This window comes from Elephas maximus, chromosome 27, assembly GCF_024166365.1.
Source record: "Elephas maximus indicus isolate mEleMax1 chromosome 27, mEleMax1 primary haplotype, whole genome shotgun sequence".
Lineage (NCBI taxonomy): Eukaryota > Metazoa > Chordata > Mammalia > Proboscidea > Elephantidae > Elephas > Elephas maximus.
The window spans coordinates 3,287,362-3,304,402 of record NC_064845.1 but is presented as its reverse complement, the minus strand read 5'-3'; the positions used below and the strand labels follow the sequence as shown (position 1 = coordinate 3,304,402).

At 46.0% G+C, this 17,041-nt stretch overlaps 1 protein-coding gene across 4 annotated transcripts in view; it reads right to left on the bottom strand.

The window, feature by feature from the left end:
* Positions 1-17,041, bottom strand: part of TRANK1 (tetratricopeptide repeat and ankyrin repeat containing 1) — a 117,614-nt gene that overhangs the window by 45,173 nt on the left and 55,400 nt on the right. For all 4 annotated transcript variants that reach the window (XM_049870679.1, XM_049870678.1, XM_049870681.1 and 1 more), the window contains 4 exons: positions 9,252-9,413; positions 8,399-8,653; positions 6,624-6,800; positions 3,063-5,954 (listed from right to left, as the gene is read on the bottom strand). In XM_049870679.1, the coding sequence (XP_049726636.1) occupies positions 3,063-5,954; positions 6,624-6,800; positions 8,399-8,653; positions 9,252-9,413 (3,486 nt within the window). The remainder of the gene's footprint in view (positions 1-3,062; positions 5,955-6,623; positions 6,801-8,398; positions 8,654-9,251; positions 9,414-17,041) is intronic.

Sequence of the window (17,041 nt, the reverse complement as noted above, 5' to 3'; positions counted from 1 at the left end):
CACAAAGGACCACATAGTATATGACTCCATTTACATGAAATGCCTACCAACTGCCCCTTGGAAACCCTGTGGGGCAGTTCAACTCTGTCCTGTAGGGTCGTTAGGAGTCGGAATCAACTCAATGGCAACAGGATTTTTTGTTTTAATGGTTTTTAATCTACATAAAATGTGGTTGTGGTGTTAAATATTTATTAAAATAGCTTTCCAGTGACCTAATTTTACTTTTTTCCATTTGGATAATCAGCGTGGCAATGCTATCTACTTCATAGTCCCTCATTTTCCCTGATTTGCAATGCTGTTTTTTTTTCACATATATGTGAGTCTCTTTCTGGGCTCACTATTCTATTTGGTTTGTTTGTTTTTATGCTATCATCACACTCCCCTGTTTACTATAGTTAGGACATTTCTCAAACAACACTTCGTAATTTTGATTGGAATTCCACTGAATTTATGGCTGTTTGGGAAGAATTCACATTATTGAGTGAATGATGTGCGTTATCGTTTTCCATGTAACACCCAGCAGTTAGCAAATATATATATTTATATAAAAAATGCATGTTATTTGCATAAAATATGGTATTGAGTTTTCTGAAACATGACCTTGGTGTATTTCTCCATTTATTCAAGTCTTTCCTTACTTCCTCCACTAATGTTTTACAAATTTCCCCAGACATTTTGCACAGCTATTAGATTTATTCCCAGGCACCCTATGCTTTTTGTCTGGCACAATACCAATGAAGTTCTTAAACATGAAAATAATAGTGCATATTGTTTATGGACACATGTAGGGCATGCTTAAAAAAAAAAAACCTGCCATCGAGTTGATTCCTACTCATAGCAACCCCATAGGGTTTCCAAGGCTACAAACCTCTATGGGAGCAGACTGCCACATCTTTCTCCCATGGAGCCACTGGCGGTGTGAAACCGCCAACCTTTCTGTTAGAAGGGTGAACTTCGGGAATGGCTTCAGTTCTGAGTTAAAAGGGTGCCCAAGGGCCATAGCCTTGGGGGTTCTTCCAATCTCTGTCAGACCAATAAGTCTGGTCTTTTGTGTCTGTGTGTGAATCTGAATTTTTTTCTACATTTTTCTCTCGCTCTGTCTGGGACCCTCTACTGTGATCCCTGTCAGAGCAGTTGGTGGGGGTAGGTGGGCACCATCTAGTTCTTCTAGGCTCAGGCTGGTGGAGGTTGTCATACTTGTGGACCATTAGTCCTTTGGACTCATAGTTCCCTCGTGTCTTTAGTTTTCTTCACTCTCCTTTGCTCCAGATGGGATAGGACCAATAGTAGATGTATCTTCGATGGCTGCGTGCAAGCTTTTAAAACCCCAGATGCTACTCACCAAAGCTGGATGTAGAACATTTCCTTTACGAACTTTGTTATGCCAACTGACCCCCATGACCATGTCCCCAGCCCTCAACCCTAGTAACTCAGTCCCTCAGGGTATTTGGATGTGGCTATGAAGCTTCTATGACTTTGCCTTGGTCATGTGCTGACTTCCCCTATATTGTGTGCTGTCTTTCTCTTCACCAAAGTTAATACTTACCTACTATCTAGTTGATGATTTCCCCTTCCCAACCCTCCCCCACCTTGTAACCATCAAAGATTTTTTCTTCCTGCGTGTAAACCTTTTCTTGAGTTTTTATAATGGTGGTCTCATGCAGTATTTGTCCCTCTGTGATTGACATTTCACTCAGCATAATGTCCTCCAGATTCATCCACGTTGTGAGATATTCTGCTGATTCATCATTGTTCTTTACCGCTGTGTAGTATTCCATCATGTGTATGTACCACAGTTTGTTTATCCATTCATCTGTTGATAGGCACTTAGGTTGTTTCCATCTTTTTGCTATCGTGAATAATGCTACAATGAACATGGGTGCACATATGTCTATTTGTGTGATGGCTCTTATTTCTCTGGGACATATTCCCAGGAATATATTTCTAGGTTTTTAAGGAAGTGCCATATTGTTTTCCATAGTGGTTGAACCATTTTACATTCCCAGCAGCAGTGCATAAAAGTCCCAATCTCCCCGCAACCTCTCCAACACTTGTTATTTTCTGTTCTTTGTTGTTGTTGTTGTTATTGCCAGTAATGTTAGGGTGCCAAGGCTATAATATTTACGGAAGCAGACTGCCCCATCTTTCTACTGCAGAATGGCTGGTAGGTTCCAACCGAAGACTTTTCAGTTAGCAGCCAAGCACTTAACCACTGTGCCACCAGGACTCCTCCAAGTAAAGGTTACAGCTTTGGAAACTCTATGGGGCAGTTCTACTCTGTCCTACAGGGTCACTATGAGTCAAAAGCTACTGGATGGCAATAAGTTTGGTTTTTGGTATTAGGACTGTTGCAAGAATTAAGCAGAGGATAAATCAGAATAGATTCAACGGCAACTAACAATAACAACTATATGTGAACTGCTGAGCATGTACCTGGCACAGATAAGGTGCACACCTGAGCTAGAAACTGAACGTATGTTGAATATGTGTCTGTTAAAAGGAGGGACTATGAACTAAATGGTATTGATGTACTGGTTATGCGTATGGAAAAAAGTAAAATTAGGTCACACTACAACCACATTTTAGATAGATTAAAAAAAAAAAAGATCTACCTAAATTTAAATATCTACCTCCCACCACCTCCCACCCCTCTTTTTTGCTTCTCCTTGGGAGATAAGCTGCTTTAGGGATCAATGATTTATAACAGTAATTTTACAACTACTTTGTAGAATAAACAGGTCTTCCAAAGTGCTTCAGTAAAAGTTCTCAAACAGTTTAAACATTCCCCTGAAATGTTTTCATGCCATGGCAAACTCTTCAAGATATAATTACTTAAAGGCAGCTAAAGGTACATTTCTACCCAACCACAGCTGGAGCTACCAACTTAAGACTGAGCCGTGGCAGAAATCTTCAGGTCTCTTGGTCATGAGTCTGTTTGCTAACAAAATACTGTTCTTACTTCAGCTGCAAAAGCCTAATGAAAGCAAGCTCCCAGATTCAAAAGCAGCTCAAGGTCAGTGCCCAAGCCCCCTGCCTCATAGGCACAGCCAAGCTGGACATACCTGAGTGGGACCTGTAATTCTGGTACAGCTGGTAGATCTTCTTGGGTTTCCGAACAGCATACTGCTTGTCCGTGGTGTTCCTGCTGGCGTAATGGAATAGGGAGCGCAGGTCACTGAAGCGGAAGGCCACGCCCCTCATGATGCTCTGGGCTGTGTCCCCGGTGAGGAACATGGCATTGGGGTCATTGACGCATTTCATCAGCAGTGCCAGCTCTGCTTGGGTGAAGTCCTGAATCTCATCACCATAGAGTTCGTGGATGGACCACGGAAGCACCTGGAGCTTCGACAGCCTCCGGGACAGGTTGTACAGGACATCCTCTTCGTCGAAATAACCTTTCTGGGACCTGATCTGCTGATATAGGCAGAAGAGGCTGTAGATCTCACTCCGATCTTCCTTAAAATTGGGGGACCGTTTCTTCCCTAATTTCTTATATGCTTCTTCAGTAAGTCTTCCATGAGGGCAGCTGAAAGCCTCAATAGACCCTTTCAGAAAAGACTTTATTTCTTTCCAAATCAGTGCAGGGTTGTAGGAGGTTTTCCCTTTGTTTATCTTGGGCCATATTTCATTGGTGAATACCTCAAATGTCAAGTATACTCGGGGGTCGCTCTCACCTGTGCGTGCTTCTGCAGGTGTATCCTCCTCGCTATCGTCCCCATCCACCTCCACCTCCTCCTCATCCTCCTGCCAGTTGGAGATGGTCATCTCTTCCTGGGTGGACCAGCCCATGATGGTTCTTTTCAAGCTGCCGTCTTCGTTTCTCTGAAAAAATGGCTCAGGCAGAGAAGCATCAAGCAGAAGGAGAAGCTGCTTAGAAGTGACAAACAGAGGAAAGTTCTCATCCTTCAGGTCCTGGAGTTTGTGAACATTGGGTTCCAGGGGTTTGTAGTGACTGGTGGCCTTGGTTGACTTGGAAAGCTCAATGAAATTCCTCTGCACCTCCTGGCACAGAACGTGATTCTTGGTAACGAAGATCTGATGCAGGTGCTCCAGCTGCTGGGCATGATCTGGCACACCGATTTCCTCTGCTTGGCTGTCTCCGGCAGGCTCCCCATCGGGTCCCCCCACACCGGCGTTGCTCTCTTGCTCCTCACCTATGCTGTCCACTGTTACCACTTCGATTGAATCTTCCTCTTCCTCATCCTCTTCCTCCTCCTCCTCTTCCTCCCAATCTAGACCCTCTTTGCCAGCTTCTACTTCCAACCTTCTTTTCAACCAGATCTGTTTGGCCAGCAATGGGCTCCCTGCCTGCTCGGCTTTCTCCCAGTAAACGTGGAATTTCTTCCACAGCCTGTACAAGCAGCAGGTTGTCTTCCCAGTGCCACTTCGTCCAATGAGGATGATGGGCTCCAGCGGCTTGGGGTTGAGGTTGATCACCGCATACTCGAGCTCACCCACCCGGAAGGGGTACTCCACCTTTGCCATCATGTCGTTGAGGATGTTGAAGGCCATGTTGGTGCTGAAGCTGTGGAACTTCATGATGTTGTACTCTGTCTCCACTGCGCTGGCCGGGGGGAAGTACTCAGGATCCACGTACTCCCTGCCCTTCTCTGCCTCTGTGTCTTCCACGTAGCAGCGGGGTATCCGCTTCTGGATTTTCATGTTGGCACACACCTCGCCTTTGTTGATACCCTTCAGCTTCTTCCGCAGAACACAGGACAGTCCCCGGTTGTAGGCACTGCAAATGGCCGTGATGGAGTCTGACAGCTTGGAGTGATCTAGGACGATGTCCCAAATCCGGATGATTTCCGTGTAGACCCGCCCCGACTTCTCCACAGAGTTCATGTTCTGCTCTGTGGCGATGACCTTCTCTGGGCTCTCGCTGCATCGAGGGGAGAAGTCGATTGCCAGCTCCCAGAGCATCCGGGCTCCTTTGTCCAGCTTGGCCTCAAAGAGCCGGATCCTTCCTTTCAGATGCTTCAGCCGCTTCTGCAGGCCCTGGGTCCACTCACCGTTCCCTAGCTGCTGGATGGCGAGGATGATCTTTTTCTTCATGACCCTGGTCATTGCCTTACTTGAGAGTTTCTTCAGCATCTCTGACGTGCACTCGATCTCCCAGGTCATGTTATCAAAGTCCTGGAGGCAAGCCTCGATGTCCTGCATGCTCCAGTCCTCCTGGTCCTCGCTGTCCTTCCTCCCTTTGTTAACAACAGGAACGAGCTGCGTGGCCCCAAGTTCGTTCTGAGCATGTCCTTCCTCCGCCTCAGAGGGGGCAAGATTGCACCCACTACAGTCTGGGGTTTGCTGGAAGTCATCTTTCTCTACTTCTGTGCCTGCTCCTGCCACCAGAGGCTCAGCACACTGAGGACAGTCCTCCGGGAGGAACGTATCCAATTCAACCTGCTGAATCGCAATCATGATGTCCTGTACCAGGTGGTCTCTCAGAGAGCGTGGCCTGAAGTCTCCAGGCTCCGGCCTTGCCTCCTGGACATAAGGGATGATCTCCCCACTGTCAGGTACCTCAGCTCCTTCTGGTGGGGGGTTGGCAGTGACGCCACACGGCAGTGACTTAAGTGAACCCTGAGACTTGGGTTGAGACACACGGCCAGGGGTGGCGGACCTCGGGAGCTTCCCCAGGTGGGCAGCAGAGTCCTGTCGGCTTTTCCGCCTGCTCTCCATCACAGCTTTATTCCAGGCCAAGAGCAGAGGGTCATTCTTCTTGATCCGGTGCCGTGCGTCTTTGCCTTCTTTGTTCTTCAAGTTGAAGCTGATGTCAAATTTCGCCAGCAGGTCTATCAGCTTCTTCATGCGCTTCAGCATGCCCTTTTGAAAGAGGATGTGCATCAGCGTGTTCCCGTTGCCATCCTGGACGTTGGGGTTAAGGTAGTCAAATTTGGTGGGATCGGACAAGAAGAGGTCCAACAGGTGGCTGAGGAAGTTAAAGCCGATGTCAGCTGAAAGACACAAACAAGGCCCTATGAGTGCTGGGCCACTTTCCTAGGAGGACAGAGGACCCCTGGGCTTGAGAGAGATGCTACCCAGGACAATCTCAGAACATGGAATGTTCCCAGGTATCTGATACCCATTGAATAACCCAGTGGTTCTCGATGAGAGCAATTTTGGCCCCCAGGGAACATCTGGCAATGTCTGGAGACATTTTTGATGGTCACAGTGGGGGAGGGATTCCATTATCTAGTGGGTAGAGGCCAGGGATGCTGTTAACATCCTACAGCACAGCACCTCACGACAAAGAATTATCTAGCCCCAAATGTCAACAGTGCCAAAGTTGAGGAACCCTGAAACAATATTATAACGTTCCAGCAAGAACCTTTGTCAGGACCTTCAAAAAGGGTGTAAGTAAATAGAAAGTATTTGTCAGCCACCAACACCCAACTTTAGGACTTACGAGTCCTTAATGAACCCACCGTGACCATTCACAACAATGGTCACTTCCTCCCACTAAGCTATGTGTGAGAGGCTAGGAAATATGGGCTGGTCTGGCCAAGAAATGAGCCTTTTTCCGATCATTGGTTTTCCCAAAAGGAAAGGCCAAAAACACAGTGTCAATTCTACTAACCAGCTTCCTCTTGAAGGAAAAGACTGCTGAACAACTAAGGGCTTACCGTTGATGTCTAAAAAGATGCGAAGGGCTGCATGTAAAGGAGTATCGCCTTCCATGAAAGAAATGTCATGGGGGTCCGCACCCTTGGTCAAGAGTCGAAAAGCCAACTCGAAGTCCTCGTGTTTCAGGCACAGGGCAAGGGGGCTTTCTTGGTTCTCCTGGAAACCCCTGGGCAAAGCTGCAGGTAGGCAGAGGAAAAAGGTCCCATGACCCACATCCCTGTGGAGAGGAACAGCCTGGGAGGCAGGAGGGGCCGCTTCTGCCATTTAGTTCTAAGGGAAGAGCTGATGCTGATCCCGACTTCCAAGGCCCTCCTACCACCAACCGTCCTGGAAGGAAAAGGCTTGCCGGCACCCTCAGAGTGAAAGCCCAGCTTCTCTGAGTGCCCTGTTCACGGACCTTGCCTCTCCCACCTCTCCAGCGGTCCCTCTTGTTCTACCACAAAGAGCATGGTGCCCACCATTAGGGTTCCCCTAGAGTGAAGACAGGGTATGGAACCATTCAAATTCCAGTGCTTGCTTAACACAGTACTGGACACATGGTTGGTCCCAGGATATGGGTGCTGCTTCCTACATTCTTTGCTTCTGCTAACTTCTACCCTAGAATGTATGTCTACGCTCAGTTGCCATTCTCCCTGACACCTCTCCACCCCCACATCACCTTCTTTTTAGCTCAGTTCATGCATCTGCTGCAGGCTCCCCGCCTCCTCCACGAGGCAGGCTCGCTAACAGATCAGCAGAACTACTACGCACGTCTCCGGCAGTCATGCATTCCCCTGAGGCCTTGGTTCCTAGCACTGCCCTTGGTAGGAGCTCTATACACATGCACTGAATCAAAGAACAAAACAGGAATTCCAAAACGGCCATAGTTTCCGGGCAAAGGAAGCAATAGTCTGCATAAAGAATGAGTATCATTTCCATTTTATAAGTGAGAAGACGCAGGCATAAATAGCATGCCCAAGGCCATACAGTTAGTAGTGGCATTAGCTGGGGTGGGGGCAGGAGACGGTTGGTGTTTCTAAATTAGTTCTAAAATAAAATCCAATCCAGCAATACAGTCTGTACACTCCAGATACAAACCCAGCCATGTGTGTTCACACTAATTAAAGCAGCAGATGTTTTCACCCACCAATTATTTGGTTGTTTCTTTAAAAACAAGCAGCAAGCATCTCAAATCCCAAACCACTAGTTAGAAAAGAAGGCCGTCAGATGTGACAAGGACGTACACAGCACATCAAGTGCGGGGGGAAGTCCAGGCACAGGTCAGGAGGAAACCACCACTGCGGCTAAGCCAGAGCAGAGGGCCTTCCACACACCTGACGGTTCTCACACAACACAGGAAGGCAGAGTGGTGACTGGAAGTCACAAAAATGCAGAGTTCCTGCAGGGCAAGGCCCCCTAAAAACAAACAAACCTGTCACTGTCGAGCTGATCCTGACTCATGGAGACCCCACGTGCTATAGCGTACGACTTCTCCCTAGGGTTTTCTCAACTGTTATCTTTATGGGAGCAGATCGCCCGGCCTGCTGGGTGGGTTCAAACTGCCAACCTTTAGGTTAGTGGATGAATGCAAACTGTTTGCACCACCCAGGGACTGCCAACACCCACCAACAGGGCATTAATCCTGTTACTGTTTCAAAACAAGAAGATACGTGGGAAAGAATGAGGCAGGGTTTTAAGGGGCCTCCACAAGCAAGGAAACGAGCCTGTGAAGGGCAGCTGCCTGGGTCCCCCCATCTGGACAACCTTCCTCAGTGTATCATCTAGGCATTTTCACCTCCGCTGTCGATGAGGCAGTCCAGGAGCTGCGTTTTCCGCTGGTCCCAGCTGCTGAGGTGTGGGATGACGGCACAGATGTCAAGGTCTGAGAGACTGCAGTCTTTGATGACACCAGCTGTGAATGGTGGCTTCCCGCTTGCTTTGCCCGTCAGCAGGAGAAGGACTTCAGGCCACTTCTGTTTTTCCAGTAAGAACTTGATGAAGGCGTTGGCACAGTCGTGACTAATGTTGCAGGCCAGGTCAGGAGGAATTTCTTTCAAAAATAAGAACAGACCATACACCAAAAAAGGTTCCTATGATTCTAGTCAACCCCCAATGCACATGTATGTAATTAACACAGATTTCAGACCAGTATTTCTAAGCACTGGGAAAACACGGAGCCCTGGTGGCAGAGTGGCTGAGAGCTCGGCTGCTAGCCAAAAGGTTGGCAGTTTGAATCCACAGCTGCTCCTCAGAAACCCTGCGGGGCAGTTCTGCTCTGTCCTATAGGGTTGCTATCAGGCAGAACTGACTCGACGGCAATGGGTTTTTTGTTACTGGTGGTGGTGTTATAGAAGAGATAGATATCGTCAGTATTTTAAAAACGATTGAATACACAAAGAGCAACTCTAGGAGAATACATGAGAAACTAGTAACAGAAACTATCTCTGGGGATGGGATTTAGGGACTGAGGTTCAGAGGTGAAGGGTAGACTTTTCACTGAAGAACCTTCCGTGATCTTTGAATGTTCTACATGTAGGCGTACTCCCTTCATTATTTTTTAAATTTAACTTGTAAAAAAGCATACTAGGAAAGAGTTCTAATGAGCATATGTCATCTCTAACACCCTTGGACGCTGCGACAAAAGTTACCTTGCAGAGAAGAAAGGAGGCGCAAGAACCGTTGAACTATTTCTTGCTTCAGAAAGTTTTTATGTAGTGACCGGTTTCCTGAGTCCATGTACTTCTCGAGCTGCTCCGAGACTCTCTGGAAGACCTCACTGTCGCTGATGGGTCCGTCACCATTGCTCAGCCCTGCAAAGCAACAAAGGTGATGGTTTGGAATCCAGAGCTGCAGCTCCGGAAGATAGCAGAAATGTTCACATCTCCACACCCCCAAACCCGCACTTTGTATCCACGTGCTTTGCCAACGCAACTCCGCAGATCCTCCCATTGAGAAGTGGCGTCCATTTCCCCTTCCCTTGATTCTGGCCTGACTTTGTGACTTGCTGTGACCAGTAAAATGGACTGGAGCTGATTTTTGCCCCAGTTCTGAGCCTGGACTTCAAGAGACCTTATGTCCCTTCTATTGGCTTCTTGGAACCCTGGCCTCTGCCACATGAACAACTCCAAGCTAGCCTGCTGGCCGATAGGAGACAACACAGAACGGAGAGATTCAGGCTCAGTTGTTTGAACTGAGGCCTCAGAGATGCGAAAAGAGTCTAGCCAACATTGGCCAAGACCACAAATGTTTGATGGAGTCCAGGCAAGTATGTGGAGAAATTGGAACCCTCATCTCTTGCTGGTAGGAATGTAAAATGGTGTAGCCACTGTAGAAACAGTTTGGCAGTTCCTCAAAAACTTAAACATAAATTACCATGTGACCCAGCAATTCCACTCCTAGGCATATACCCAAAAGAACTGAACACAGGAACTCAAATAAATACATGCATGTTCACAGCAACACTATTCACCATTGCTCAAGGGTGGAAACAGTGCAAATACCCATCAACACATGAGTGGATGAACAAAAGGTAAGACAGCCATTCAATGGAGCACTGTTTAGCCAGATAGAGGAATGAAATACTGACACGTGCTGCAACCTGGATGAAGCTCCAAAACGTTAGGCTGAGTGAAGTCAGCCAGACACTAAAGCTTATGCATCGTATGATTCCATCTATAGGAAAGATCCGCAACAGGTAACTCCATAGTGCAGACCAGTGGTTGCCAGGGGCTGAGGAGGGGAGGGGAACAGAGAGAAACTGCTCAGTGGGTCCCGAGTTTTACTTTGAGTGATGGTAACCACACTGGAACTACACAGAGGTGAAGGTTACATGACCCTGAGAATGTACCAAACGCCACTGAGCTGTTCACCTTACGGTGGTTAACTTAGACGATGTGAGTTTCACCTCTGTACATTTTTCTAAATAATTTTAAAATGGAATCTTGCTGGACTGACAAAGAAGCCACACAGGACATCTGGTTTCACACACAGTGAGAAGGGCCTAGCCAACAGCAGAAGTGCAGTCACGTTTGAGAAGAGACGAGTAAATGCTCCATGCCACGTTCTCCCAGAGTGGGAACACCTGAAGAGAAATGAACAATTCCAGGGTGAGGGGGAGCCTCCTATTTTCAGTCAGGTTCCCCAGAAGCAGACCTCGTGCTAAAGATTTGTGTGCTGGGAATTTATTAAGAAGGGGAGACCAGTGAGGGAGTGAAGGAGGCCGGATAGGGAGGTGTGGAAACAAGCAAAGGGTCAGTCCCAGGAGAAGTCCTATAGGAGGTGGGCTCAGCTGATCCCCTGGGAGGAGCATCTCAGAGCTACCTTCACCCACGGAAAGGGTACTGGGCTTTTATATTCTCACACCCATCAGTCACTGGGTACAGGCTGCCTTACCAAAAACCAAAGCCGTTGCCAATGAGTCGATTCCAATTCATAGCGACCTCATAGGACAGAGTAGAACTGCCCCACAGGGTTTCCAAGGAGTGGCTGGTGGATATGAACTGCCAAACTTTCGGTTAGCAGCCGAGCTCTTACCCACTGCACCACCAGGGCTCCTCGGGCTGCCTTGGGAGGATCTGAACTCTCAGGCACTTCTGTCTGAAGGAGCATGAACAAAGCAAGCTTCATAAGCCCAAAGACACCCGTGGAGAACAAGCCTTAGGTGCTGGCTTTTCCAAGTGAGAGCACACCAAGGTAAGAGACCCTAAAGGGAGCACACAGAAATGGTAAAGGGACCGAGGGCACCCTGGCAGGTGCCAACATTAGCTGCTATGCCTTTTAATCCACGCTTGGGTCACATTTCAACATATCAAGTAAAAGACCAGAAACATACACACATGCCTGGTGTAACAACATCTGGCTGGCACTCCTGGACTTGACCCTCCCACCTTCATCCTAAAATACCTATGAAGATGCAGAAACAGTGAAAACTCACAGGACGGGAACACAGGGCTCTTGGTAAAAGGGGGGTTTCCTTCACAATGAAAGTTTGCTGCTTGCCTCTCTGCTCCATGCCATTAAAAGCTTTCTGGAAACATCATTCTCTCCCCAGGGAACTTAGTTTAGTGCAAAAGTCACTTGAAACTGAACAAGGACATACTAAGTCTGACCACAGAGGCAATTAAGGGAAGCTGTATAACAAATGCCTGACGGTGTGGTTCAGGCTGGTTAAGAAGTCAGTTATAGAAGATCAGAGAAAGCGCGCGTCGTCGGGCAAGAAATTAGAGGATGACGTTAGCCACATAAAAATGCACAAAATGAAAGGTGCTAAAATACTCACCACGGCGTCCCTGAGTGGGAAGACTATGCATGACCTGTTCATTACTCTGAACTTTACTGGGGTTTTTTTCCTAAATTTTCGATAAGCTTAACAAGACACAAACATCAGAATACGAAGTTGCTTATACGTCATAATCACAGATTTTTTAAAAAGATGACTATGTAAGTACTTGGGGGGAAAAAGAGTGGATAAAAATATCCCAACATGTAATTATAATAAATATAACAAAATTATAACAAAATTTTATTTTTACAGATTGTCCACAATGAACATATATAGCAGGTACATAGAAGCAGATTTTAAATTAAATTAAAAATTAAAGAGATCTATCTTCTGAAGTTGCAATAGTGCTCGGAAGTATTAGAAAATAGAAATAAACCATCTCAAAAAGAGAGATTTCTTCTTTGCTGAAATCTTCCTTTCATGTTATAAAGGGCAAAACTGGTAAGTTTTATTCCACACAATTTAAATTTTTATACCCATCCCACTTTCATAAAAGACAACAAAAATGTATAATTATAAAGGTACAGAATAAAACCAAATGACCCAATCACAAACATATTAACTGGGGTGGGAGGGACAGCTTTTCCTTTCCTACGTCTTCTAGAGTTTCTACACAAAAAAAAAAAAAAAAACGTTGCTTTTATAAAAAGGAAAAAGTATCATGGATGTCCTTCAAGTCAATATCCACGCCTGCATTTATGCCCTGTGTTGGTGCTCAGGGATGCAAAGATGACAAGCCCCAGCCTCTGAGTCAGGGGCTCCCTGGCCTGGGGAGACAGACAGACAGACAAAGCTCCAGTGTACCCAGAGCTACACTAGCAGGTCTGTGTGATAGATGCCGCAAACCCAAAGGTGAAACGCAGCTGGCTCCCCTCTGGAGGGCCAGAGACAAAGCTCACTCTAAAAAGCCTTGTAGTAGTGAATCAGACAGAGGGAGCTGATCGCAAACAACTGCGAGAAAAACAAAGGCTCAAATCTTGCTCTTCCTGGTTCTGGGAAAGAATTGAGCAGCAACAGCTGTGGGAGAAGGTGGGCATGCTGCCATCTGGTGGCAGCTGTGAGAAGTTACAGCATCTTCACTGTTCAGGGATTACCGCCTTGCTTCTCAAGGTTGGTTAGGAGCTCTTTCTGCTAACCAAAAGGTTGGCAGTTTGAATCCACCACGCGCCCCTTGGAAATCCTATGGGGCAGTTCTACTCTGTCCTATAAGGTCTCTATGTGTTGGAATTGATTCGATGGCAACTGGTTTAATGGGTTTTAGATGCCAAAAACTGTCCCATCCAAAGAGACCACCATGACCATTATCATCAAAATTGGGGACAGCAACTCCAGGATGAGCTAAGGGAGTGAGGTCTTTTATCCTAGTCTGTGATGCTGGAATGCTTATTCTTCTGAAAGGTGAAAGAAACTCGTTATTGCCCACAGATTAAAAAATCAGAGCTATGAAGTCAGACAAGGGTACAAAGCCACCAGCAGCAACTTGCCCCTAAGGTAATGGTTCCATGTGGCCCAGAGACGGGTGAGGGTGGTGGGGAACTAAGGTCCATAAAAACAAACTGGGTCCATCCCCATTCCCAAGCCCAGGCCCCTTTCCTTTGGCTCTCTCTGCCAGTGTCTTCTCTACTACTGCTCTGGAAAGACCTTTCTGGGGCTGAAGTCTAAAACTGCACTTGTCCAATGTAAGAAAGTAGCCCATAAATGAAATTAAAACTAATTAAAGAAAATTAGAAATTCAGTTCTTAAGGGTCATGAGTCACCCATATTCCAAGTGCTTACAGCCACACTCAGTGTGGGTAGTGGCTACCATATTGGACAGAGCAGATAAAGAATATTTCCATCATCGCAGAAATGGATGGTGCTGGTCTAAAAAGACTCCTCAGTCCCAACTGAGGCTGTAACGTTTGTGCAACCAGCAAACCCTTAGGGTTAACTCTATACAGCAGTATGAATACATGAAAGAACAGTCATATTCAGCCCATAATTCCATACAGAGATCGTGTTCAGAGACTGAATTCTATAACGCTCCCACTGCTAGTTGTACTTTGAGAAATAAAGATTTCAATCTAGCCCTTCCTGCCAACGGTCACTCTCTTTCAATTTTTAGCCGTTCCTTTTTGGCCTTTTGACTAGGTATTTCTCTACAGTCTTTGGATTTATTCCTCTAAAGTGGCAAGGAAGTCTTCATGGTCAATGGTGCGGAAAACCTTTAAAGTTAATCAAACATCCAGTAAATGTACCAGCGGGTATTGGGGGCGTTAGTCTTGACTGCACTCACTGGCATCATCAGACCTCCTGAGAACCAAGCGGCCGGGTCTGGAACGGTGTGCGTGCCTCTCGTACGTGCTTTCCTGACAAGCAAGTACAGCTGGACTCTGACAAGCAGAAAGGGGACAAGCTGTGACTCTAATGAGACTCTTCCCTTGGTTCCAAACGGGAGCCATAGACTTAGTTGGTGAAGGGAGCAAGAGAGAGAAAGGAAAGGAGAACAAGAAACCTGTCTCAGAAGATGAGGTGTTTTAGGGTTAGCAGGCCTTCAAAGATTTTGTCACACAAGAGAATTAAAAATCAAAACTTAAAAGAAAAAAATGAAAGATTTAGGCTAAAGACTGTCACACCAAATACACAGCAGTCCAGACGTTAAGGTTAGGCTCAATGAAAGATAAATTTCCAAACAAGTCAGCCACACAGCACTCCTCACCAGTTAACTAGTAGTCCTTATTTACTGTTGCGATTGTAAAACCTGGAAATTCACAGGCAAAGAAACACGTTTGGTGAGTTTCCTATTCTCCCAGAGTGAGTGGCTATCATCCTGGAGCTGAGGTTACAGCCGTAAGTTTTCAGACAGCGTTTCACAATGGTGTGCTATTAATTACACCATCTTGGAGCAGAAGTCAGAATTCCTTAAAATGTGAGGTTATTTCAAAACCGATCATGACGTGTCAGGGCTTCACATGAACATCCATGCAGGACAGAAGGCTCCACATACTTCTCTCACCTCAGTCCCATGGTCTCAAGGAAATGACAGGAGATACTTAAAATAACAAATCAATGGAAAAACAGGAAGGCGGCAGATAAAAAGCCGCTTCGATCTCCCCCATGGATAACTGTCTTTATCCTGTCAATCGCCATGGCCCCCAGCCTGGCAGACGGCCTCCCACCTCCACCCCATCAAACCCCCTAAGGCTGCCCTCAACTTGCCAGCCACTTCCACATCTCTCGTCAAAGGGAGGGAGTGTTTCTGAAGAAACATGACTAAATAACTGCAGGGAAATCCATAGTAACCACCTACTAAGTGCTAATCAATTTAGTCCTCATTCATAAGTATGACCTATCTAAAGACCAGCAGGTAATTAAACCAAACCAACCAGCTGCCGTGGAGTCGATCCCGGCTCATGGCGACCCCATGTGAGTCAGAGTACAATTGTGCCCCGTAGGGTTTTCAGTGGCTGATTTTTCTGAAGTAAATCGCCAGGGCTTTCTCCTAAGGCACGTCTGAGTGGACCTGAACCTCCAACTTTTCGCTTAGCAGCTGAGTGTTTTAGCCATTTGCACCACGCAGGGACTCCTAGCAGGTAATTAGGGAAAAGCATAAGCACAAAGGAGAAATGACAAAATGAATCAACTAACCCCAAAAGGAACACAAATAATCCAGGGAAGTGGGGAGAATGTTCTTTAAAAACATAAAAGTCACTAACATTTTCAAGTGCGGTTCAAGAGGACGTGGCAAACACAAAACAAGAACAAGTTGCTCCATGTAAGAAACAATCAAAGAAGAAGAAAGAGTTCTTAAAAATTAAAACCATGAGTTCCCAAATAAATTCAATGGTCAAGCCGAATTATAACTAGAAAAGCTGAAGGCCAAGGTAAAGATCTGCAAAGAAAAAAGGGACAGAAAATACTAGGAAAAAGAAGAGGGACATGGATTATAAATTCAGGAAGTTCAGGATTATAAATTCAGGAAGCTCAGGATTATAAATTCAGGAAGTTCAGGATTACACATTCAGGAAGTTCATCCACGTAAGAGGAATAGCAGAGTGAGAAAAGAGAAACAGAGAACAAAATAGAACAATTTCCCTGAGCTAGGAAAGACAGATTGACATGGGCCAATAAGTACTAAGCAAGAAAGAATAAGCACTCACACCTAGGTATATGCCAGTGAAATTTCGGAACTTCAAGGACAGAGAAAATCCTAAAGAGGAAAAAAAATGAGATTAACAGCAGACTTCTAATCAGTTAGAACAGAGGCCAGAAGACGATGGAATAGCATCTTCAAAATTGTAAGAAACAAGGTTTTACAGTGTATTTCATAAATCTGAGATGCCATCAATGGCTGGACACACCAGAAAAAGCTACTGATTAAACTAAGACACACCACTGATTGTAAGACACATCTCAGTTTCAAAGACCATGTGACAAAGATCATTTCAAAGAAAACACTCAAAAAAAGGGTAGCTAGTCATCAATGAAATATGATACCTGCTGTGTCCAGCCAAACCATCAACCATGATGACATTTTCAGATATGCATGAACTCATTTTCAGATATGCAAGTCTATCACCCATGTCCCTCTGTGAAAATAAAAAAAACTACAGGCTGCCCCCAGGTTAAGAATAAGATCCGCTCCTAAGTGTGTCTCCAATAAAGAATTTGTAGATAAGTCGGAACGGGTGCACACAGCTCTTACTTAGCCTGACTTAGTTCAAGAACTGGAAACCCTGGTGGCGTAGCGGTTAAGTGCTACGGCTGCTAACCAGAAGGTCAGCAGTTTCAATCCACCAGGTGCTCCTTGGCAACTCTACGGGGGCAGTTCTATTCTGTCCTATAGGGTCGCTGTGAGTCGGAATCAACTCGACACCAACGGGTTTGTTTTGATTTTATTGCAAGAAAAGCCTTGAAGCCTTTCCGGTGACCTCAAAGCTGCGGTACAGCAAGTGAAGGTGACTGTGATGAAGAATTTGTTGCCAGGAGGGACTGGTTCAACCGTGTCGAAGAGAGGGCAGATCACATAACATTAAAGGGTACGAGTTGTCCGTAAATCAAAGATTCGTAACCCGGGGACTTACTGTACTTGTGCAGGTACTTTAGCAGAGAAAGGGAGAAATCCAAGGGGACGACATGAGCCACAAGAATGAAATATTATTGGGGAACACCTAGCTC